Genomic DNA, 24,907 nt, shown 5'->3' with positions numbered 1-24,907 from the left:
TTGTATGCTAGACCACTGTGTGATCAACTCCATTTTAGGCTCAAATCAGACAAGGAATGTAATACATTTCGTATATTTTTTCCGTACTGGACATGCGTGAAACAGGTACATTGTGCCTTCATGACAGAGGAAACAGTGGAGGCTGCACTTCCAGAGGCATGAGAAACATTTCCTTGGGAGGCTGAACATTAATCTATGTTAAACACTTTACATGCACAAAGAATGTTTTGAACAACAAACGTTTCCAACAACTCTCATAAATAGCAGCCATGTAGCTTCTCTGTTTGCACTATCTGTAAACAACAATCGTCATCGATGAAACAACCCCATCAAACGTGCCTAATAAAATGGGTCAAGACCATCTATATACCCCAACAACTTTTGCTCTAGGGAGCCAATGACTGGCCACATATTGCACAACCCTCACATACAATGCATGTTCAAAGTCGGCTGCAGAAACAAAGTGGTTGAACTACTCTGAAGATACCTCAACAAGCAGCTACTATAGTTACAGTGCATTAGAGACTGGACCTTGCGGAAGTTGAAATAGGCATACAGGAGCAAATCTATGCAGAGTAGCAGTACTACTTCAGTGAAAGAAAAAAATAATGCAAAACATGTCACAACCAAATGCAAACCAAGTGTGAGACTGACTGCCTACCTGTGACACATAAAAAAGTAGTCCATGATGAGCCATTTTTGCAAATATGTACTAGCAATGGGACTTGCACGGATGCTGCAACTAACATAGTAAGAGAAAAACTGTGGCAACAGACGCAAAGTACGATTAAATTACACATTTTGTTGCAGCTTCCAGCAATTTTCCCACTGTCTCCCCCTGTGAGCTTTCACTGTAGACAAAAATATTCAAAAAGTACAGTTAAAGCAACACTATACATAGTTTAACAACATTCTCAATCATTGTACACACAAACACTCAGAATGCTTGGATGAAGAAGCACAAAGCTATAGCATGCACAAAAAATAAAAAGCAGATGATTGCAATATGTTCCTATTTTCAGTGAGAAAGTCTCTACAATGTCTTTATGTCAAGAGAATATCAAGTGAATAGGTCAACTGCATGGTTCACCTTCACTGAAAACATTAAGCCTAAAGGGACACTAAAAAGAGCAACTAAATCGGCTTAGAAACGTAGATGATCTTTTCAGAACTCTATTAGCATTTACCATGTTTAAAAAGGCTTACTTCCAGAAGCGATAAAGGGCAAGCCATCCCTTTTTAATTTTTACTTTCAATTCTGATGCCCATGATCACTGCAGTGACACCGTGTGCGTCGCGGCATTCATCGATGTGCAGGAAAAGTCTAGAAATGCAACACGACTCTTTTCTCACTTGACTTAAAAATGCTGCGCTCGCTTCAAGCAGATGTAAAAATCTGCAATCAAACGCAACAAATGTTTGTGTCAGAATTTTAAGCGGTGTCACCTGCAACATGTTTTCCTGGCAGGCGTGTTTCTCCGACCTGCTACACTGACTAGGAATGCTAGACTTGCTACAACGGCACTAGGAAGGACCTATTTAATATACCGAAAGTGTAATCTACCCATCTCACATATTTATTTTTCGTGTCCCTCCAGTAATGCCATCACTTAATGCTAAATGTCTGCCCTGTAAGGGGACTAGTGCGTCCCTGACTAGACTGTGCATGCCTTGCTTCTAGCAACATGGTTGAGGCAGCAAGTCTGTGAGGGAAGCCTGGAGGACATCTGTCCAGATCTTCCCAGGAACAGACCAGGCGCTCTAACGATTTAACTAGTGCATGATATGCCATACAGCGCAGTCGCGCTTCACGCAAACACGGCAGCCTCGGCCTATTTCAAGTAATGCTTACAGTAGGAGCATTTCATTAAGACTAGCACTCTTTTGATCTGACAGCTGTAGACAAGTCAGCTGGTAAAAGAAACAGCATGTTGATCATTCCTGTTACAAGTGGTTCCTGTATGCCTAATCTTTGATCTAGAAGAAAGGGAGTTAACTGAGAGGCCAGATTTTTATTAATCATATCATGAGAAACCAACAAAGAAAGACACGAAAGAAAACATAGGGGAAACTACTTGCACTTACGAATTGAAGTAAAAAAAATTATAAATTAACGACAACGAAAGTGCATGAAAAAACAACTTGCCGCAGGTGGGGAAAGCATAATGTGAAGACGTGGGATCGTTTCCCACCTGTGGCAAGTTGTTTTTTATCCACTTTCATTGCCATTAATTTATCATTTCTTTAACTCAATTAGTACAAGTAATTTTCCCTATGTTTCCTTTGGTGTCTGTTTGATGGCTTCTCATATGATTATCTTTGATCAGACAGATGATAATGCCTCCCAGTCATTGTCTATCTGCTTAAAGGACCTCGTTTCAAAATGACTTTTCCAAAGATCACCACAAACGACCCAGTAAAGGTGCCTGCCTTGTAGATTATTCAACAGTTTTTGAAGATGAACCTTGTAGCTCTAAATGCCACCGTGATGAAGTACTGATAGACGACACACACAAAGTGCCTAGATTATATTGTAACTATGTGTTTATCAGGAAATGTCATAAGAAGTATGCATCTTGGAAGCTTATAATCGGAAAACATCAAGAAAGCATTAACCATTTAAACTTCCTGTGCAGATTGGCACTTGGTTCAAGTCTGGATTCGATCATGTGAGAGTAAAAGAGATCACCATGAGATCAACGTAACCCTCATCGACCTAGACAGAATTGGTGGACATGTTCCGCATGACTCGCCCACATTCAATTTTGGTGTGTGGTGGCACGGACTAAAGGCACTAGATGACGTGACGACATGTGAATATGCTTAATGTGTAGCTTCCATTACACGGCACAGCCATTAGCATGTGCACTGGCAATTTCAGGCATTTAGTTGTTAAGGAAGTGCCCCCCCACCAAAGAGATGTGTGGAAGCTTCCATGACTGAAGGATACTGGCATTACACAGGTAATGTTTCTGGACAACATGCACTAATTCCTAACAGACCTACTGCAGTCTCCCAGTAGTCATGTCACTGGCCATTCTGCTGCTCAACACAAGGTCATGGGTTCTATTCCCAGCCGCAGCAGCTACAATCTGACCGCATTACAATGTGAGAACGGCTGTGCTCCCAGATTTTGGTGGAGTTATAAGCAACAATAGGTGGTTAAAATCAACCTACAGCCCTTCACTATGATGATAATCGCAAACCAAGACACAGTCTTTGAGTACAAATCTGCTGCTGTAAATTCTCAGAGGGAGCATTTGCAAGGAGCCCAAAGCACTTTGTTGAGAAGCTACACTCCCTGCTGGACTTCTACAAGTTTTCTTACTATGAGAGTGGTGTGCTGAACTAACCTGGGCCAAACCACAATGCTAACAACTGAGCAGCACTGAACAATGTGTGACACAGCAACAACAATAATAGCATTCAAACAAGTTTGGTAGCTTTGTACATGACTCATGAAGACGTTTTCAGTGCAATTCATTTCTGCACTTCCATACCATCACTGCAGCATGCATTTAAAGGGGCCCTGAACCACTTCTTATCGAAGTGTAGAAAGGCATTTGAAGTACAAATAGGTTATTTCATAAATACTTTCTGCAAAAAGTACTTCAATGCGTTCAGCCTGTGCGGAGTTATTGGCAATCAAACACGGCTTCTGCTGTGCTCCCATTCCTTCTTCAATGTCTTGCACTGCGAAGGCTACAGCGCAGTAAGGCATGCCTACAATGCTCCACCTTCTAAATGTCACCGTGGCCTGGAGTTCAAGTTTCATTTTGGATGTTTACGCAGACGGCACAACTTTCACCTTTGGTGCCTACGACGCATAAGCCAAACGCGGTTGTCCTTAGTGAGCCGCAGTGCGCTTAGCCAGTGGACTCGTGGCGGCACCCCGTGGCAGCCACAATATCTACACCATGTAGTCGACCACAGCCTGATATCAGCTATTGGCCAACAGCAGCCGTCTAACGGAATGACAAAATAAAGAATCTAATGACGAAATAAATTGTACAGAAGAGAGTGAGGACAGGGCCTTCTGTTGAAAAGAGAGTGTTTGAGAGAAAAATGACTTCGCGATCCGCTTGCAAGCTCCAAGCACCGCGTTCGACAGCAAAACATGGCCGAGATGTTCACAGCAGCGTATGCTACCCACGGACTATGCTAATTCACCAAGCCTGAGAGGTGGTTCAGGTCCCCTTTAAGCAAGCTTTGCTCCACAATACTCAAGTATTGTAATAATCTACTATAGTACACTTTGAAAACCATGAATCGAAGAGAGGTAAAGGAAAGCAGTAGGTGATATAGCTTGTACGTATATATGAACTGTCATTGTTTGTAAATATGTGAAAGCAATGGTCTGTATCTACGCTTCAGACAACTTGCACTGATGTGTACATACAAATAGGGCGGTGTACAAACATGACTTTGAAACAATTTGCACTTTCCGGCAAAAGTCAGTGACACTAACAAAAGCAAATTCAATTAACTCCTGTTAGCCATGTCAACAGTGTAAGTTTCATGTTATTTAGGCAAGACATGTACACATGTCATTAAAGTGCAAGCAACGTAATCTATAGTTGTTACAAGCGATAGCCTGTGCAATTCCGACAATGGGATGCTGCAGCAGGAAGCCCCACAATTTGACAACAATATCATAAACAAGCTACACTGTACAAGCCAAACACTGCAAAATAGGCATGCAAACATAACAATAAAGAAAAACATCTGCAGCAGATATTGCAATTAGGCCTCCTCAGGTGGTTTGCTTGTAGAGATGGACATTACATTCATGAGAAATCAAGAGTTGATTTGGCTAATTACGAAAATTCCACTAATTAACATTCATATTTCACTTTGGGACACACATTTCTCTCACAGAATTGAAGCCAGGCAGTAGCGAGTTCATGTTTAGTTAGCCAGAAATTTAGTTTCGAGGCGACCACCCACAAAGCTTTGTGAAAGACAACGGTGCTTCCCTTAATATTGTGAAAAATTTTGTGAATTTTGTGTGCGAGGCTTTATTGTGAAAAATACTAACTGTTAATACGTAAATAACCAAATGAGCATCGTAATTTGTCATCGTAATAGTCAACCTGAACAGCCGTAATGTCAAATTCTAGCAATATTCTTAAAATGTGTTCCGAGAAACACACCAACAAAACAAAGATTACAAATGGAATGGGTGGTATGCCTTAAACACAGCCTACTTAAATGCAAGCAGAGAAAACTGAACAACAAAACAATGCATTCCCCCATCTTAGCCATATAGGTGCTGAAGACAATTAAGTTGCCGGAAAAACTTCCAAAACTTGCTAAGGACAGCTGTCCATTTCAAAATTTAGTAGTAAGGAGCCCTTGCCTTTTACATTTAAACACTTCGGTGAGTTTCCTCTTTGGTCAGAAGATGGTCCACAGGGGAGCATCTACAGCAACTGCTTTTCGGCACACCATACCAAATGTTTTCTTATATTATGAGGGACGTTCTGAAAGCAAGTTTCGTCATTTTTTCAAAAGAGAAGATAGTACACCAGGTGAAACAAAAAGTCACCATAAGAATCCACGCCTATTGCTGGTTCAATGACGGAAGGAGTGTCAGCAGAGGAGGAATGACATATGCGCAGAGTGCTGAAGAAGAGAGAGTAGCAGCACACCAGTGTGCCCAAGGTTATTCGAGCATAAATCACAATGGCAGCCAGACGTGTGCTGACATGGTTGCCGTGGAAGATCTGGTATGAATGGGAACCTGTTGCTTGCATTGAAAGCCGCACTCTGGGGACATAACTTTGAAAACAATGCTGAGGTGGAGCAAGCTGTGCGGCAATACCTTGCATCACAGGGCACCGAGTTCTACCAGAGTGGTTTTTTCAAACTGATTGCACGCTATGACAAACGTCTCAATACCAGTGGTGACTACGTGGAAAAATAGTGCAAGATGTACAGTTAATGATGCCATGGTGTCATTTCTTTTTTTGCAATAAGGTTTCCATGTGAAAATAAATGACAAAACTTACTTTCTAAGTGTCCCTCGTACACAGCGCTAGAGTTCTGTCATTCTTAAATGAAAGCTTTGAATTCACAACACACGTTTGGAATTTTCTATAAACTTTCTATTCAGGTGTGCAATATATATGCACATGTTGAAAAAGAAAAATGGACTGCAGGCTGGGTATTCAAAAGATAATAATAATAATAACCTGAAATTACACTTCCACTGTAGCAATATATGAATAAAGGGAAAATGAGACATCCACCCGTTCGTAGCAATTGCTACAAAGGAAACCCATACGGGTTCCTCGAAAGAAAAGCCTCATAGTTGAAGAAAAATTCGTCCTGGTCCGGGACTCGAACCCGGGACCACCGCCTTTCTGGGGCAGCCGCTCTACCATCTGAGCTAACCAGGCAGCTAGCAGATGGCAGGGCGAAGTCGAATTTGTCGACAACACGAAGCAAAGGCAAGAGTTTGACGTAGTAGTTCTGCGGACATCGCATAACAATATAGCAATATATAGTAGTTCTGCGGACATCGCAGCAATATATGTTGCACTCACACCATTGCAATATACGGCAAGTGAAATTTTAAGCAATACCAGATGGGGGATGATTTGCGCACAGTCGTCCCATTATCAGAGGGAACACCCCATCTGTATTCAAGTGCTTGTGGCAACTTAAATCTGCAATGGAAGCCCACAGATTAACCTTTCATCAAGGCGCTAATATGGGCTGGTTGGTCTGTTATACCACGGAGATCCTAAAAAGTACTAGACAAGGACAAGGACAGATATAAGAATGAGAATGCAGCACTGTGTGTTGTCATTCTTATTTTTGTCCTTCTCTTATTAGTGCTATTTAGGAACCTTTCATCATTAGCTGTAGTATAGATCAGACCATTTTACAAAAACGTCGGAGTCATGGGTGGTTACCATGGGTGTTTTCTAATGGTAACCACCAATGCATAATACCAAAAGGTCAATTCATATACAACACTGTTGAACAGGTGCATTCGGTGTTTCGCAACCTCTGCATTAGAGCACCGAAACTGAGAAATCGTTCATGTAACAGCCCAAGATGGTGGTGCCTATAAACGGAAAACAAAACTGCCTATACTAACTGAGGCCTTTTCCCATGAGAGTGGACATTCTTGCAAGTGCCATGAATAATTTCACAAGAGCACAAAGGAACACGTGGTCAGTCACCCACCTAACAGATGAAACTTTTCCTTCATTTGCTTCAAAGACTTCAGAAATGCCTTCGCACACTACTAGAGGGTCTGTAGACATGGATCTGAGAACCACTGCACTAGAGAACAAAAGTTGCTTGCAAATGCAACACAGTGTACAAACTAAGTTGTAAGAGCACATATCTGTGACTTTCGATTGAAGTAACTTGAGAGCTTTATGCCTCGTATGTCGTTACGTCATGCGATGTTCCGAAAAGCTAGAAATAAAAGATGACTACCCAGAACAGGCGCAACTTCTTTTCCATAAGCTCTAACATGCCCCAATGAAAACAGAAGAAAGTCCTTGTTAAAGTGCACAGAAATCGTAGATGCTTTTGTTCTCTGTGCTGGAAGCGTGGAAACTTGCCACATGATGTGAACATGAAGTGAAGTACATTTACTTTTAGGTTACAAGATGAAGCAGCGAAGCCTCTAAATCACTGCACGTGACAAACAGCATTGGTGACAAGCCTGTCCACAGCAACCCAGATTTTGGCCAGGAGAGAAATTGCATGTCTCTATTGCAATATAAAACTGCAACAGCACACAGAGGTGTTGATCAAGACAGAGGAATAGATAGGCCTTGTACTGCATGGGCTTTATCCACATTTTTAGTAAACTGTCTTATTTCTGTGCAAAGCACCAGCATCTTGAGCTGCCTCGCACACTGCGAAACTGCATGAACATCTGTAGAAACCGCCCCCAACAACATGTGACGTCTTTGAAATGCTGTACCTCCAGAAGCTTTCTAGTGCTACTGAGCTTTCCCCATCATTCTAACCACATAATATTTCTCTGAATTTTGCAACTAGAGGCAATAGCAAACAAGACGGCAGTTGACACACTGCAACCTGAAACCTGTCAGCAATAAAACTGAAACTTTACTTAGTCGAGCAGAGATTTACAGGCGCCATTGCTAGCTAGCTGCCTTACATTTGTTCAATTGCAAGTCGATCGGCAGTAGCAGCAGTCGAAACCTGGGCCACCATGCGACACTGCTTGGCTGTACACTGATCAACAAATGTTGGCCTAGAGCAGAAGAACACAACAAAGCCTTGGACGGGCAAACAGAGGGGAGGGTCAACCAAAAAAGGAACAGTGCATGCTCAGGAGTGAGACGACGCGTCCCCGGATCCGCGCACACAAAGCAGGGAGCGGCAGGCATGTGTGAAGGCTTGCCACCGCTCGCTGGATGCCTTCCTGCGGGCGGCCCGCCGAAGCAGGAACTGTCGCTCCTTCTCCCGGCGCCGGATCTCACGGACCAGTGTGTGGAACACGTCATCCACAAAGTGACGCAGAGCAGCTGAGGTCTCGTAGAAGGGGCAGTTCATCTGTCGTGCCAACGCCTGCCCTTCCTCAGTGGAAACCTGAAGATTGAAGAGAGCAGAAACGTTACTACGCAATGCTTGCTGGACAAAAATTGAAAAAAATTCACCGACAATTATGAGACTTCCTAATGCGACATTTGAGCACAGCTGTATATGAGTCTTCATTTCATGATGTGTATTGGCTGGTGCACAAATCTGTCTCGTGCAGCTCATACCAAATGGAGTGAAGTGTGGCGTGACTGCCTCACTAACCGGGAGATAACGAGAGGCAGCGCGTGGCTGACACCTGGTTGCTATTCACAGCAGCCACCGCAGACAGACCTCCTGCTCATGTAACGCTGTAGTGAACAGATGATGCATAGAGTGCCTCGATGCGCACACCCCTGTGAATGAAGCTGAGGCGAGTGAGTGCATTGAGGCACCTTAATGACATGTGCTACTCTGGTACCATCTCATGGTCATCGTTGCCATAGTCCTTTTGTGGCACTACGTTTTTCTTCACATGCTTTCGCCATACCCTCCTCCTCCACTTTCGGCCTCATGGTTCGGCTGCACCCTCCTCCTGTGCTTTCCTCCTTGCGTTCTCTTCCCTCTCGGCATCTTTCATTGCCCACTGCACTCAGCGTTAACCCTCATCTTTCGCTGTGCTCGTTCACTTGGTTACAAGGTACAATGCCAACGCTCATCACAGGAACAGGCGCCTAAGAGCTGCGTTCTAAAAGAAACAAATAATGCGATGCCAGAAGCATAACACGAGGACATGCTGAGCATATCGTCTAGATCTAAACTTGTGAATCTTCGTCAGAAGGATACCAAAGACCAATGTAAAATGCTGGCTTACTCTTCTAAAAATTCATCAAGAGGTTACTTAGTTGCAGTGGAAATCACAACCAAAAGGACAGCACAGTTCTAGAACTCTGATTGCCAGAGATCAACAGGATCCTTTAGACAGATACATTTCTACCCTTTCTTATCAAAAACTTTCTAAGCTGTGCTAGTGATCTTGGAGGTCGTGCTTCACCAGGCGTCACTGCCTGCTTCAAGTCAGGCCCACACATGGGGGGCCACAACATTTCCACAAATAGCCTCAACAGAAATCTATTCAGTAAGTTGGCTAGATAGTGGCAAGCCAGATAGTTCACAAACTATACTAAGCAATGCCAATGCTTCAATAATACAGTCTTTTCTGGCATATAGGTGGCACCCCCAACTTTCGTGCATTTTAAATAAAAACTTAGTTTACAGGATACACCTATTTTGGCGCACACACAATTTTATTTCGTTTACACGCGCCTATTTCAGCTCGGGCGGCATGATGAAATGTGATTACCTACACTTATCGCAGAATGTTGTATTCTGCCATTTCCTAGCATTAAATTTCCGTAAGCAAAATTTTTACGACTTGCAAACTCTAGCAAAATAAAAGTTGTAACAGTGAAAAATTGTGGTGCCTTTTGCTTACCGTATCTACCCAAATCTAACATGCATCTTTATTCGGAGAAAATGGGCTCAAATATTGCCTGTACGTTACAATAGGATGCGAAACTGAAACCGCGTTCGTGACACTGGGAGCAGCCTACTGTCAAAGTTGTCAAACGCAGCATCAGCACCATTGCAAACTGGCGACAGCACGATTTTGTGAAGGTTGTTGTCAGTTCATTTTGTGCTTGACCAAGATCTTGAATGGTACTTTCGGCCAATAACTTTCAGAAATATCACTTTCGAGAGATTTAGTACTATGATTTGACACCAGATGTGTTGGCAGAATCAGCCAACACTGTGCCAAGCTAGCTACTATCTGCGCACAGTGCCGGGAATGCTATCGGATGCATACTTGGACAAGTACAACGCAGAGTCTTGCGAAAGAGATTGTTGCATCTAAATGTGATCCCTCAAGAGTACCACCTCTGTGTGCTTGGTACATGTGGCCAGTGAAGCGCAAGTGGCGACAACATGCCGCTTTCATTATGAAAACTAAAAAAAAAAAAAATCTTGTCTTTCAAGGTGAATCCCGCCAGTCTCATTTTTGTGATCGCAAATGTAGGGGTGCATGACATATTTTCTTTCATGAACCGGCAGCATGTTACATTGAGGTGCATATTTAATTTATTACTTTAAGCCCCCCAAAATTTGGTGCACATTAGATTCGGGTAACTACAGTAGTTAATGTGGTACTCCTATAGGTTTAATGTTCTTTTAAAAAAGAAGACACTATAACAGCAAACTAGTACGTGGGTACATGGGATCTTCAATCACGGAGGCACCTAGTATATCGCGGAGGCTATGATATTCGCACTGCCTATACAGCGAGCCCCAAGAGCTGGCATCTATCACTACGGTCGCTCCACTGTTAAAACAAGATTTAATTTCTTTCAGAATGGTGCCACGCACAGTTTTTCATACTTGTGAGGAAATACGGGTATATTGGTCATGCTAGCTCGCCTGATTTTATGCATTTATAAGACGCACCATTCTATAAAATGCACGAACCAAATTTGTGGGAAAAAATATTGTCATACGCCAGAAAATACAATAGTCAGCTCCTTGTTCTTAGTGGTTCTGACTTTCTGCTGCCGTGCACGAGGCCTCAGGTTGAATTCCTCATTGTGGAGGCGACATTACAATGGGACCGGAATGCAAATTGTACTCAGGTATGAAACCTAACACAGCAAGTAGTACCAAAAGTACATGTTGCTGGGCTGGTCAGTTCATATTACTGAGTAGACCATAAATATGATCGCTTTGGCGCAAACAACGGACAGAAGGGAACAAGTAGAGCGCCCCCTTGGCGCATCCCTTGTTCCCTTCCGTCCTTCGTTGTTTGTCCAATGTTTGCCCTTCATTGTTTGCGCAAAAATGATAATATTTATGGTCTACTCAGCATGTATTACCATATAATAATTAAACTACAGTTGAGCTTTGGTACATTAAACACCGTGGGGATCGAAATAGTTCAATATAGCGAGAATTCCATATACAGAATGACGTAAAAAGCACTTCAATGTCCTGTGCAAGTTAATAAATCACTCATGGAGCAGGGAATACTCACTTGAAGCATCAGACAATTTATTGCTTTGGTTTAAACAACTGCAGCAGCATAGCTTGCTTCTTATTGGCGACCACGTGCCCAACCAGGGCTTCTCTACACAATTCAAACTATCCATGAGCGCCACACCAATGCCTTCTATAGCACTGCAGTAGTGGCATGCAAGGGCCAAGGCAGCCACAACCTCCCTCAAAATCAGGAGTAGGGTAAGATCAGTACTTGTGAGATCGTGTTTGGCAGCCTCTTCCTTACGCTGATCGACGGTAACCTCCGCAACAATCTTTGCATCTGTCAACTCAACTGCGGTTCCAGTGGTGTAACCACAGACGATGTCACCAGTTACCCATGCAGTACACGGTATGCCGAAAGCTACAGCGATAATAGATTTCTTTGTTCTATTCTTGACGCAACGGATAACCTCCAGCTTCACAGTAAATGTCAGTGATGTTCACTTCTTCCAGTTTGCAGTCATCGCAACACCGCATGCAGCAACAGACTGACCACACCACAATAACTACCACTGGCCTCCCTAGTAGTGGCACCGAGGAGGAGTTACATGTGTCAAATGCACTGTGCTGTCAAATGAGCCAAGCTGCTGCCTGTTTGCGCCATTATGCTCAAACAGTGCTTCTGGTGTGATTAATGCAAGCGTGTAGCCTAGTGTAGCAATTGGAAATGCTCACTACGCCACTAACTTTGAAGAGTGTTGAGGGAAAGCCTGTTGCCAGAACGCATTCGGTCAAACGGCACTTCCGGCGCGATTGGTACACGAGTGTAGCTTTGCCTGTAGCAGTCGGAAACGCCTACGAGGCCACCGCTATCTTTCAAGTATGTTGTGGAAAAGCCTACAGCCTTTCACAAGAGGGGCCACGATCTGCGGCGAAGTTCGATATATCCATTTCACACCTGACCCCGTTTGGTATAATAAGCTAAAAATGCATGTTATTTTCGATGTCATACGCAATAATTCAATATATCCATGTTTACTATATCGAGGTTCAACTGTGTATAATGATGTAACACACTATTGTGGAATGTTTACATGGGAAAGTGATCTTGTGGCGTGTATACAACATGCTCAATGAATGTGAAAATGTGAGGTAAGCCCCAAGTTTTGACATCATTCACGCTGTTCCATGTATAACCTGGCGTGCATCCCTTACTTTCTAACTCAAAAATTTTGAACAACGAAGTTGCACGAAAGACTCAATTTTGAACATATGGCATTTAGTATCAGCTTGATACTGTCACTAGAAGTCTTGATGAAATATCTAACATCATCGGTGGTAGCAAGAATGATCCTCCTAGGGAGTGTGCTGCTAAAGTACTATAGTAAGGTCTGGCGACCACTGCACTGACAACAAAAATGTGAGCCATGTGATGTGAAACTTGTTCTGTGGTTCTGAATTTTGAATTAATGTGCATGTACAGAGTGTAGCCAGCGCACGAATTATTCCACACATCATTCACAATGTCGTCCACTGTTTTAGCGGGTAGCCACATGCTATACTCTTGTAAAAGCTGCACTGTGCCAAGATTCTATAAAAGAAAGTGTGAGTCATGCGCAAAGAAAAACATTATCAGATAGCCGTTTTCCACCCTGCTTCTTTTGTTCCTTGTAGTTAGACAAAAATCTGCTTTCCAAGTAAGGTGACTTAGCTGCTACGACAATTAAGAACTCAACATTAGGTAAACTATTATGTCTCTGTCATGTTATGCAGCCACATGTGCCTTCAATGTCATGTCATGGTCATGATGCTGTTTAAGCCAAGTTTTAACTTTCCTGTTGCCGTAACTGGTGATATAACTCAAGTCAACGTGCACTGGGTAACGGACGCACCAGCCACTGCGCTACCGTGCTATTTTCCCACTTACCAAATTGGCAGTATGTGTGGCATAGAATCAAGGTGTGATGGTGTCTGTGCACGTATTTCAGACACTACAGCGGGCAATCCTCCCATACAGTAAATCTGGTAAGCAAAGCAGCAGTCTTTTACTGCGTGGTTTTCAGAACAGCAGCGGTTCTCAGCCTTCTTGCAAAAATAACTCTTTGCCCTCTTGGATTAGTGAAGTGTCACTGCCGTTGCTGTGGTCCTCATCATGCTGGCATTGTCATATTCATCATCGTGTCATCTTTCTAGTTAGTAGAAGAGCACAGAAGTTTAGAAATTTGGGACGTTAAGGCAAGTCAGGAGAGTGTTGACACAAAAACATTTTGTCCTGCTTTCCTTGCTTTTCAAAGCAGCTGTCAACTCCATAATTATGGTACGAAGCCTGAGTTCCTCGAGCATACAAGTACAGTACAGTTGATATGTTCCTGTTGCGTACGTTTTCCCAGTGCCAACGTTCGCAATTGAGAACACAAAAGATGACCCAATACAGTTATGCTCATTTTTACCTGTTCATATGTTCCCCGAAAATACTACTTTTCGGCAACAACATTATATGATACGTCGACAAATTGCGATCGTATCATATGCTTTCCGGCCGCCACATCCCATTTAAGTACAGTATACAGTAAGACCTCGTTAAACCGTACCCGCTTAAACAGTGGTTTAGTTTTAAAAGTAGTAAAGTCAAATCCCCGACTCAGCGGCCATTGAACATAATGTGTTTTGTATACGCATAACCCATACTAGCTTATTGCGTATGCATCCGTATAAACGTAGCGTTTCAACTTTTCGGCGCGCAAACACGGCGGTGCGTCGTCTCTATCGTGCGGCCCGGCAGAACAACAAGCCTCAGAGATCGGAATGGCCTCCAAGCGCCCTGTGCATTTGCGCATGAGGCCACATCAACATGAACATCATTTCCACGCCGTGCCAGAGAGCGTTATGGCGTCGTGCAAGTGAGGACTCGCTTCATGCCGAAGCTCAGATAAAAAAGACGCCGGGTGCTCAGCATAGAAGAAAAATTAGACATAGTTCGTGCTACCGAACGTGACACGAAGAAGTCAGCGCTGGCACTCGACAGGGATCTGCTGTCTGGCATTTGGAATGCGAAGAAGTTGCTCAGCAGCGCTGCTACGACCGCGAAGACATGTCGGCTAAGAGGTTCGTTTTTCGCCCTCGTTGCCTCTGTTGTTGCCCAAGTGTTGACTAGAGACAGTGATGAGAACGACACGGAAAGCGACAGCACGGGCGATTCAAGCCCGACAGTGGCATAAGCTGTGCGTTACATCAGCCTCATGAATGCAATAGTCGCGACGAGAACAGGGGCGCGATAACGTAACTCTATTCCAAACTAAAAGTATTCCAGACTCCGACACCCGGCAATGAAAAAGGCGCCCCTGAACTTCTGCAGCACTACTGCATGCATGCACAGAGAATACGTAATGCCAACGAGGAATCTGCCATGCGAGTGCCTGCAGAGAAAAGGGGGCTGGCTGAAAAGCTGGCACGCAGCTTCAGTAAGTTTGACGCCACGGTCGTCGTGCTAGGCCACCGCGGCATCAAATAAAAATAACACTTTTGTCGCGTGAAGTGAATAAATACTGCATGTTTTTTTCCCCTTTCATCGCACTCTCTCAGAGTTCCGTTTTTAACAGGTAAGTGGGCGATCTCATGCTATTTCGGTTAAACAGTACTACCGTTTAGTACATACTTTTTCCAAGCTCCGGCCAACTATGGTTTAACGAGGTTTCACTGTATAGTTGCCCGCCGCCACGGCTTCACTGCAATACTCGCCAGCCGGTGTCATGCAAAAACACCGGCGCATACTCAGTTTCTCATTTCGGTAGCAGCAAATCTCCGGAGTCATCGCATGCAGCATTCACAACTATCACCGCCAATCCTACTGCAATAAGCATCTTTGCTTATCTGTTTCACAGCGCATGGTGCCATCGAAAGTGTAGCACATGCTTTTGATATGCGGTAACCGAAACGCGCTGCCGTTCCCTGCTGCAGACTACGATCGCATGCGTTTTCCAGCTGCTAGATCCCACGTGAACAAGAAAAGACATGAGGCACACGCGATCGCAAACAGTATATAGCCGCCCGTCTCACGTGAAAACAATGGAGCGCACACTTTCTTATTCTGGTACCAGCAAATCTCCGTACAAGTCATTGCACGCCGCATTCACAGCTATCTTCGCCAAACCTATTGTGATAAGCATGTTCACTTATCTGTTTTACAGTGTGTGGTGCGTGGTGGGCGATAATCCAAATGTGCCACCGTTCCTTGCTGCAGGCGGCGCGATGTGAGAATCAAGTCTAACTTCGGCCGCATCCAGCATCGCCTGCCAGCTCCATTTCACTTTGGTTTCCCGTCGCCCTCTTAAAACACCATGCAATAGTAAAACAACAAAACGCGTCTCAGGCCGCCGAAGCAACACCATCTCGCTGCGCGTCAGCGTCTTGTGCCATAACGATCTGCGGGACGCTTCATGTTACGTAGATGTCAACAATAGTTGAGTCTGTAAAATTTTTAGTTACTTCAGATTGCACGTTTTCCCAGTTAGTATGTTTTTTCTCGTGGTCTCTTCCAAAACGTATGAACGAGGTGCTACTGTACTTTATGACAGCACCTTCTATACGACCCATGCACAAGAGGTCTTTGGAAGTCAAATAAATAAATAAATAAATAAATAAATAAAAAGACTCATCATGCCGCTGAAAGCAGAGGTAGCGGTCACACATACCACAAGCAACTCAAGAGCCCACCAGTCAAACCAATGTGGTGGTTGAAGGGTCATACACTGAATACAGTGAATGCATCATTGAAAAAAAGCTGCCATATTGGCCCTTCTGATTGTTCCCTTCTCTTAGAAATGCAGGGGGCACACCCTCTTTTGTTGCCCTGGCAAGTGCTGAATTGGCTCAACTTTTGGCAGCACAGCCGTAGTGTATGTGCATGTGCCAGTGTTATCTGGTACCACGAGACTGCCACAACAGGTTTTGATAACACGATGAATTTCCTTTTTCATGCCCAAAGCCATGCTGCATTTGGGACGCATCTTGAACTGGGACGAGGTAAAGGTTACATAATTAATTATCTATTGTACACTCAGGGAATTGAGGCTCCATAGCATAATTACAGGGTCAATGGCTCTGAAAGAAACCCATCACACGAGACAAAAGTTGACATTACTTGCTTCCACGAGTTCACAGTCAGAGAAATCGCTGATTTCTGCTGATTTTCATTCGAACAATAAGCTTGAAAAGTGCTGGAGACTTCAAGATGATAGAGGAGAGGGCAGCTTGCCTTCCAAGCTCCCTGCTTTGTGTCACAAAAATAAAAGCTTACATCTAGATGTGTGCTCGGATTGCACGAGCGAGCATGTGAAATTAGCAAGAACCTCTTCGTACAGAAGCAGACATGTACAGTAGATTTCAGTTAATTCAACTTAGGTTAATTCAATCTTTTGGCTAATTCGATCCCGACCGAAGGTCCCAGCCGGTGGCCATGCGTTTTCATGGGTCAAAGGTTTGTTATTTCTATCTTAAAATTGGAATTCGCCGAAGAATTATAACTTGACAAGTCAGCAAGCATGTGCCACAGCCTTATGGTGATGCCAGTAACGACCCCTCTAGTGACAACGACTGCCTCGGCAGAGCTTAAGGAACAGTGAATGCGTTGAACACGCACCGTCACCTGTCGAAAATGTCTATTTCCAGTCTACCCTAAAATAATTTCCACACAATAACAGTAGCTGACAACTTCCAAGTACAGTATTAGGGCACAACTCTTAGGTACCCGTTCCTGGTTTGAGTGTCGGCCCACATGCCACTGCTTGCACGATGGTGTCCCTCGGCATAACCACACGAACACGCTCGTGCCACTTTTTGTACATTCGTCGTCGTCTTCCACTACTGGCTCTGACACCACTCATCATGCCAGCATTACCGTACTGCCCCTCCCTCTGCGAAGGCGCTGACCGCACTGGCCCACTACCAGTCAGTGCGGTGAATTTGGTCTCAAATTATTTGCCTAAATATATTACAAAATGCAAACACGTATAGAGCTGCAGTATAATTTTGCATTAGGGAGCATTGTAATTGCCGGACAGTTTTTTTTGCCCCCAATTCTAATGCGCGCCTTTCGTTTTCCAAAGATTATAGGCTGAAAATTGCCTGGTCAGTGCAATTGGATACAAAATCAAAATCGGCTTTGCGGTGTTCATATGCCTTACCACATAACACAGCTGTATTACAGCGAATCTGGTCGTACAAACCATGTGCTGAAGCTAACTTTAGTGAATCGGCACCCATTCTAAAAAAATCAGTTGAATGTTAGATTTCTACTTTGTTTCAGAGCTTTAATGTAATTTCTATGTAAATTTTCTACTTTGGGCACATAGAATGGGTGCCCATTTCAGTTAGGAGCGTATTAGACTTGGGCAAATATTGTCAAATGATTCAGTTGTGTGTTTTGGTGTCTTTCTGCACCTTGTTAAATTAGACCCGCTGGATAATTCAATCAATTTTGTCGGTCCTGTGAGGATCAAATTAACAGAAGTCGACTGTACAAAAATTTTATGCAGATGCATGAAGCTGCAGCTTAACAGATCTGACACCTTTCAATTCGTCCTTCAGGTAAATGACTCGGCACGTCCTCTTGAGGTTGGATGAATGGAGGCATCCTGCATTAAATTAAGCATAATACAAACAAAAACAAGCTTACCTGGCGAGAACTTTCCAGGTCACATTTGTTGCCAACCAGAACCATGGGCACAGACTCTGAACAGCGAACACGCTCAATCTGCTTCCTGCACTCGGCAGCTTCCTCCAGGCTTCTACGGTCGGTGATGGCATAGCATATGACAAAACCTTCCCCGCAGCGCATGTACTGGTCCCGCATAGCTGTGAATTCAATCTGGAAAGTACATACAAACAGATTAGCAAGATAAAGGACCCACCATATTGGCAGTCGGACTGATACAATTATTCACACAACATACCACATACTACTTAAAGAAAAATAAATAGTGTTTTTGCTTTAACAAATACCCATAGATGGCTGCTATTGGCCAATAGCTCACATCAATCAAGAAGGGCGTTTGGATCAGTACACTTCTTCCCTATGTTCCTCTGTATATTTATTGATGCAGTTTCATAAACAGGCCAATGTAAAATGTACATTTTAGACTTTGATAACAGTTACGTACTTCCAGAAGAAGCTGACTCTCGTCAGTTCACACTCGGCCACGGCTACCCTCTTAAGGATTATACTTTGGCCCCACTGATTATTAGTGTCGTAGCTATTGGGTCTCCCTAATTTTGAATAGTTTTGGTACACTCAGCTAGCCTCAAGCAACATGATATGCAAGGTTGGACCACACATATGCTTTGCCAGCAGGTGCTCACTCCGGGCCACTCCTGACTAGACGCCTAGACAGACATCGCTTCATATTGAGTTACCGTATTTACATGATTGTAAGTTGACCTATCCATTTAAATTTGAAAATCCAAAGTGGGGGGGTCGACTTGCAATCGAAACCAAAACATGGCCCCGCAAAAAAAGCAAGACCTACGAGATATCAAGGGAGCTACAACGTAGTTACAATTTTATGTTTACTCTACGGCCCTACCCATAGCTTTCCACCATCCCACGTGTTCGTTCGCTTTTTGGAAGGGTCTCTCAACATTTTTGAGAGTTTTACAGCGCACACAGCACTCATGTGGGGGTGTCGATAGTTCATGGAAGTGCCGCTGTTCCATTTGCGGCAGCACACTCAGAACAGTGGCGCTTGCGGGGAGCATCAATAGTTCACAGAAGAGCAGACACCGCTCACGTTTTCTTTTCCTGTAGCTCTTTCGTTTCATGCGTTCTATTTGACTGCCGGCCATGCGCTACATCTTCCATGCTTCCTCAGTCATCATGAGTGCTCAGAGTTCACTAAACATTCAGCACTAGTTCACAGCAGCATTCAAGAGAGCTGCCATCTTTTATGCTGAATAAACAAATAACTGTGTAGCGGGCCGCAAGTTTGGTGTTCCTTCATGGGTGGCGCGAGAGTGGCAACTGCAGCGAAGCAAAATTTTCAACTGTGACAGCAAGTGAAGAGGTTTCCACGGGTCGAAGGCGGGACGCTTTCAATAGCTGGAGGCCAAGCTTGCGGCTTACATCGACATGGTCAACATGGCCGCCTTTTAAGGACCTGCTCCGCCGTCAGTACGAGTGGCTGGCGAGAGAAGAGCATACGCCAACCGGACATGTCAAAAGAGCCTTTCTGATGGCTGTGTGCGGTTGGGTGCTTTCGGCGTGAACTTATGTATGTATGCAAATGCACTTATGTATGCAAATGCGGAATTTCGCTGGACGACGACGTACTGTGGGACCATAGCAGCAATGACGATGGCAGCACTAGTGAGGATGATGGCACAAGCGAAGACGAGTAGTCCAGTGACCATGCCAGCTACTAATGAATTTTTGTTATGGAACGCGCCCTCGGGTATGCCCTTCTTTTTTTCCCTTTCACAGGCGATATGGGGGGAGCCGACTTACAATCGTGTAGATACGGCATTGACAGCACTTCGAAATGTGCTATTTGGATGTGGCTACTATCCATCGGTCAAGCTGATGGAGGATAAAGCCGGTGTGCACCACATAGCACGGCCAGACAGAACCACATGGGCACGAGAGCACACTCCAGTCTTTTTGAGCACATGAGCAACGTTGCGCTATACTGGCTATATGCACCACAGTTGCATGCAGCTGCATCTGCTGCGTAGTGTAGACACTGCGGCCACCATGGGGTGGTGCAACAAGCCCACTCGCTGAGAATAACCGTGTGATCCGAGTGGTCTCTGTGGGTGATGTGGCTCCAGGCGCGTGGCGAGCTGGCCTGAGCGCCAACGTCCAACTGGAACATCGGTCTGCTTCCCAAGTTGCACACCTTTGAGGTGTGTCGCCATCATGTTCAGAGCTTGTTAGGAGCCCTTTCAAAGCGAGTCCAGAGTGTGGCATCCTTCGCTTGCCCAATGTGGGCACTGCCGACATACTCAGAAAAGCGAACATCAAGACGATGTTTAATTAAACTCTCGGAAATTGCGTGATTGTCGTAGAGATAAGTGCGACAGGAAATGAGTTACTTGCCACTCAGTGTGAGAAAACACAGCCGTGCATAGCTACCTAGTACATTATAGCACAGCAAAGGGATGAGACACCGTGAACTCAACCATAAGTTGAGGGAAAACCTCCGAGTTTGGCGCATCATCATAGGCGCCAAACTCGGGAAGTACAGTCGCCAACCGATAAATCAGACACCGATAATTCGGACATCCTTGGTTTTTCAGACAGCTTCATGGCACCGCCACTGGCCCCACATACCAATAAGATGACCAATATATTGGACAGCCGCCAACTCTGCATTCAATTATATGGACGCCATCCCTGGCTGTGGCATACGCCAACTCTGCCGCCATTATCTCCTCTGGCAACCTCGCTGAGACATGAAGTATGGCCTCAGAGATTACACACTAGATGGCAATCCCTGAGGTCTTGCCAGGTCGCCGCACTATGCCTCTGAGATTTAAATGCAAGTGCTGTTCTTGGAGGCTTTGCCTGATTTGTGAAGTCACATCAACATCACGATCATCGCATCCTTTTCCGGCACCCCTGCCATCCTGTTTGTTGAGTTTGCCTAGTGGACAGCATTCTGCCATGCTGTGCTGGCTCCAAGAAGTCTTTCTCAAGAAGCTATAGATAGGCTGTGTCAAACTGCACCAACGGTGCCTTCGCAGTCCGACTCCAAATGAGTCTTGAGTCGCAGTCCGAATGAGCCCAACTCTGCAACTGAAGAGGCTGTGCTGCCTGCCAATGAGCTCAAATGCGGACATCATTGATGACTTGCTAGGCAGCAGTGTGCCAATTTCCACCACCGTTAGATTTGAAGATTTTGCAGACGTCGACAGCGCAGTTTCATCGTGTACCGAACTGAATGATGACGAAATAATTAAGCAAGTTCACCGTCAAACAGCGACTCTGACTAGGATGATGATGTGCCATGTGCTCCTTAGCCTTCCACATGCGGCTCTGACTCAAGCCTTTGCAGTCCTTGCATTGGTGTACAGCGAAACTCAAAACTGGCAGAAATAAAGACGGATTTGGTTGCACGTAAGCGTGCTACCAAGTTGGAAGTGCGTGCAGCAACACATCGACCACTTGTTCCGTGCCCAGGGGCCCTAAAAGATAAAGTGATCTTTTTTGGATACATTCGTTTCTTTAGAACGTTTGATAGTTCGGATTTATTTAGGTTCCCCATGGAGTCCAAATTATCGGTCGTTGACTGTAGTGGCGTCTATGTGAACATCCCAAATCTAATTTGCACTGCGCCCCACGGCGACGTTCAATAGGCAGGGAGTTGTGAGCACAACATGCTCCTTCGAGGCCTCCGCAGTCCAAGACAATGAAAAAGGAGTGGGAGCACTGCGAAGGTTATCAAGGGCAATTTCTTATAGTTAATATTTCCGCTGCAAAGTATTTCTTAAACAGTCTATCTTAACTTCAAATGCATTTCTCGACTTCAATAAAAAAGTGTTTCAGAGGCTTTCCAACATCTCAAGATGGTGGCGCTCCTGTACCATCTAATACCACCAAGAGACTAACGGCTATATTGTAGCAGTCTAGTGGCTGCAACAAAAGTGTGTGCATGTCAAATCACAAATACCACCGAGGCCAAAGACGGACAGCACAGGGAAAGCATTGACTGGATTGGGAATTTGGGGTTCGAGCATGGGAATGTATTACTGGAAAATTTGCTTCGCATCTTCCCGAACACCACTTTACGAATGCCAGCTGCTGTCTCACATGATGGGCAATCTTGGAGACGATGAAAACTAGGGCAGCCTGGGGTCATGCATGTAATGAACTCATAGGACACAGAGGCTTGGAGAAAACCTCAAGCAGAGCAGGAATGTCTTTGATTCAAAGCAAAATGTGGTTCAGAACTTTAGCAAATGTTGGATTGTAAATGCAAAATGAAGCAGTGTTGACACCGCTTTTTGTTGCAGCGATGAGCGCCAAGGAGGGTGGTGAAGAGTTTGCCAAGAAACTCAAAGTGGAACAGTGTCGATGTGCAGCGAAGACTGGCTTAGAACATGAGGGCATGTTTCATCGTTAATGCGAAACCTAGTGCTGATGCGTTGTCACGACTCAGCAACGAAACTAAATACATACTATTTACTCGTGCAAACGAGTATTTTTCAGAGTACTACGGTCCATGGGATCTGCACAACTTTCTTCACTTGATTTGTGGATGCTGTTTAAATCATGCATTGAGCTGCACTCCAACTTTACTTGGTGAAAATAAGTTCATTAATGTCACTGGCTTCACATAGTACAACCCCTTTCAATAGCTGCACGCCAATTTAATGAAAGGCGCAAGCTCCCTCCATTTCTCGCCACATAATCCCTTCCATATACAAGAAAATGGAAGTCATTGAGCATCAACTTGTCCAGAAAGGCTTCTTAAAATAAGAATACCTAAACATAGTAGCCATACCTGGCCAGCAGTGTCCAGAATGTCCAATAGGGCCACTTCTCCATCAATGACCGTCTTCTGCTGGTAGGCATCCTCTGATCACGGGGAAACACAGTGGTGTCAATATACCTCCAGTAAAGAAAAAGTAGGCTAAAGATTGTCTAGCAGAAGACACCAAGTAATTCACAACATATATATTTAGTCAGGTTACGAAAAAGTTGTAAATGGGCACGACATCCCTTCAGTAACCTTAACTCTAACCATGATAGTCAGGAATACCACTCAACTAAAACATGTTCAATGTGATAACACAGCGAAAGACACAAACAGCCACTTGCACATTTCGACTTGACGACTACCTGATAATGTGCAGTGCACTTCCATTTTGCAAGATAACATGCTGCAGTACAAGTAAATAGCCACTCTTGCTTTCCCTATTTATATTTTTCCGTCACGAATACACAGTATGCATGAGCGTTTATCCAGACCTGGGCAACAAAGGTAGCAAAAAAGTAGGCAACAGGCAACCACGAGATTTTTTGTTCATGTACTGAACAAATCAAAATAGGTGACAAGTGAAGGCCACCTTTAAGTCACATTATATATGTTTCACTGCGAGGCACACAGATGGTGTGCCGGTCATACACACTACTGCCCATAAATTTGGCCCTGCGATTGCCGACGGCATAGAGGCGTCCGCTTTGAGAGAGACAGTCAATTGCTGCATTGAAAGTCGTTCCTGTTCCCCAATACAACATTTTAGTTTTTATTATTGAACCGCAACGGGCACGAAATACGCAAATTTGTAGTCTGTATTCAAATGGAGAGAAAAACAAAATTACCGATGGTCGGGTCGTGGTATTCCAAGAAGCTGTGAGTCACGAACTGAAGTGTCAGAGCTGTAAGGGAAGAGAAAATATCCAAAAGTGAGCGCGCAAGATAATCAGGCGTCGCCAAGGCAGCGGCGTACAAGAGCGCTACGAAAGAACGAGGAAAAAAGAATAAAAAGGAGGAGAAATGGGCGTAAACTATCGTCAGACGCCACAGACGCAAGAAAAACAAGGCAATCGCGCGACATAACTTCCGCGCGGGCGGGGGCAGGTAAACAGTAGCACCGCGTTGAGTCACGCGTGTCCGATAGAGCGCGACGTTACATACATGCGACGCAGCCAAAGAGAGAAATGAGACCCACCGCTTTTTCCCACGCCTCCATCGCCAAGCACGACGATCTTGTAAACGCGAACACCGCCCTTCTGGTTCGACGAATGGCCAGCACCTCGGTTCGTCGTTTGCACCATCTGCGAGCGTCAGGAACGACGAGGCGAAAGATGTCTCAGCTGTTCAGGAAGTTGGCAGTTTCCCACGGCCTTTCGCGGGCCTGTCCTTGCGCGATAATTGAAGGCTAGCGCACTTTGGAGCGAGAAAAGAGGCGCCCAGTTCTTACCTTCACTAGATGGAGACCGGTCTCTTCCCGTGAAAACTAGGACCTACGCGAGACGAAACGGCGGAGAAAGGTCTCGCGCTCCGCTGCCGGAGTAGTCGAAATAGAGTAAACACCGCAGTAAGCCTAGCGCACTCCTGCGGATCGAGTAAGCTATCGTTGGGAATGGCGGGGGAACAGAAAGTGACCTGATACGGGGTTTCTCCTGAGACGAGAGGAACGCCAGAGATACCGGTATATGCCGGTATTAAGAAAGATAAGAACGGGCGATCTGGCTGTAAAAGAGATTACATATTTGAGCTCTACCCGCGCGACGACCAGCTGAGAAACAACTCTCCGGGAATCCCCGCAGTCTGCAGTCCTAATGCTTTCTTGTTCCGCTTGGCGCCACTAGCGAACATGCAACAACAATACTTTTAGCATGTGCAATGTTTTCCAGTGTCTGGTAAGCAGA

The 24,907-nt window shown here is 44.7% G+C and overlaps 1 protein-coding gene across 1 annotated transcript; it reads right to left on the bottom strand.

Annotated features, from left to right (window-relative positions):
* Positions 1-57: 57 nt before the first annotated feature.
* Positions 58-24,815, bottom strand: LOC142575708 (GTP-binding protein Rit1-like). The gene is made up of 6 exons (XM_075685273.1): positions 24,457-24,815; positions 24,205-24,310; positions 23,855-23,911; positions 23,034-23,107; positions 18,212-18,403; positions 58-8,583 (listed from the first exon to the last, which is right to left on the bottom strand). Exons 2-6 carry the CDS (start codon positions 24,308-24,310, stop codon positions 8,323-8,325), a joined length of 690 nt encoding a protein of 229 aa, XP_075541388.1. The 5' UTR covers positions 24,457-24,815; the 3' UTR covers positions 58-8,322.
* Positions 24,816-24,907: the final 92 nt, after the last annotated feature.

Source organism: Dermacentor variabilis, chromosome 3 (genome assembly GCF_050947875.1).
Source record: "Dermacentor variabilis isolate Ectoservices chromosome 3, ASM5094787v1, whole genome shotgun sequence".
In the NCBI taxonomy this organism is placed as follows: domain Eukaryota; kingdom Metazoa; phylum Arthropoda; class Arachnida; order Ixodida; family Ixodidae; genus Dermacentor; species Dermacentor variabilis.
Note: the sequence above shows the minus strand (reverse complement) of the source record. Positions and strands in the feature narration are given on the sequence as shown.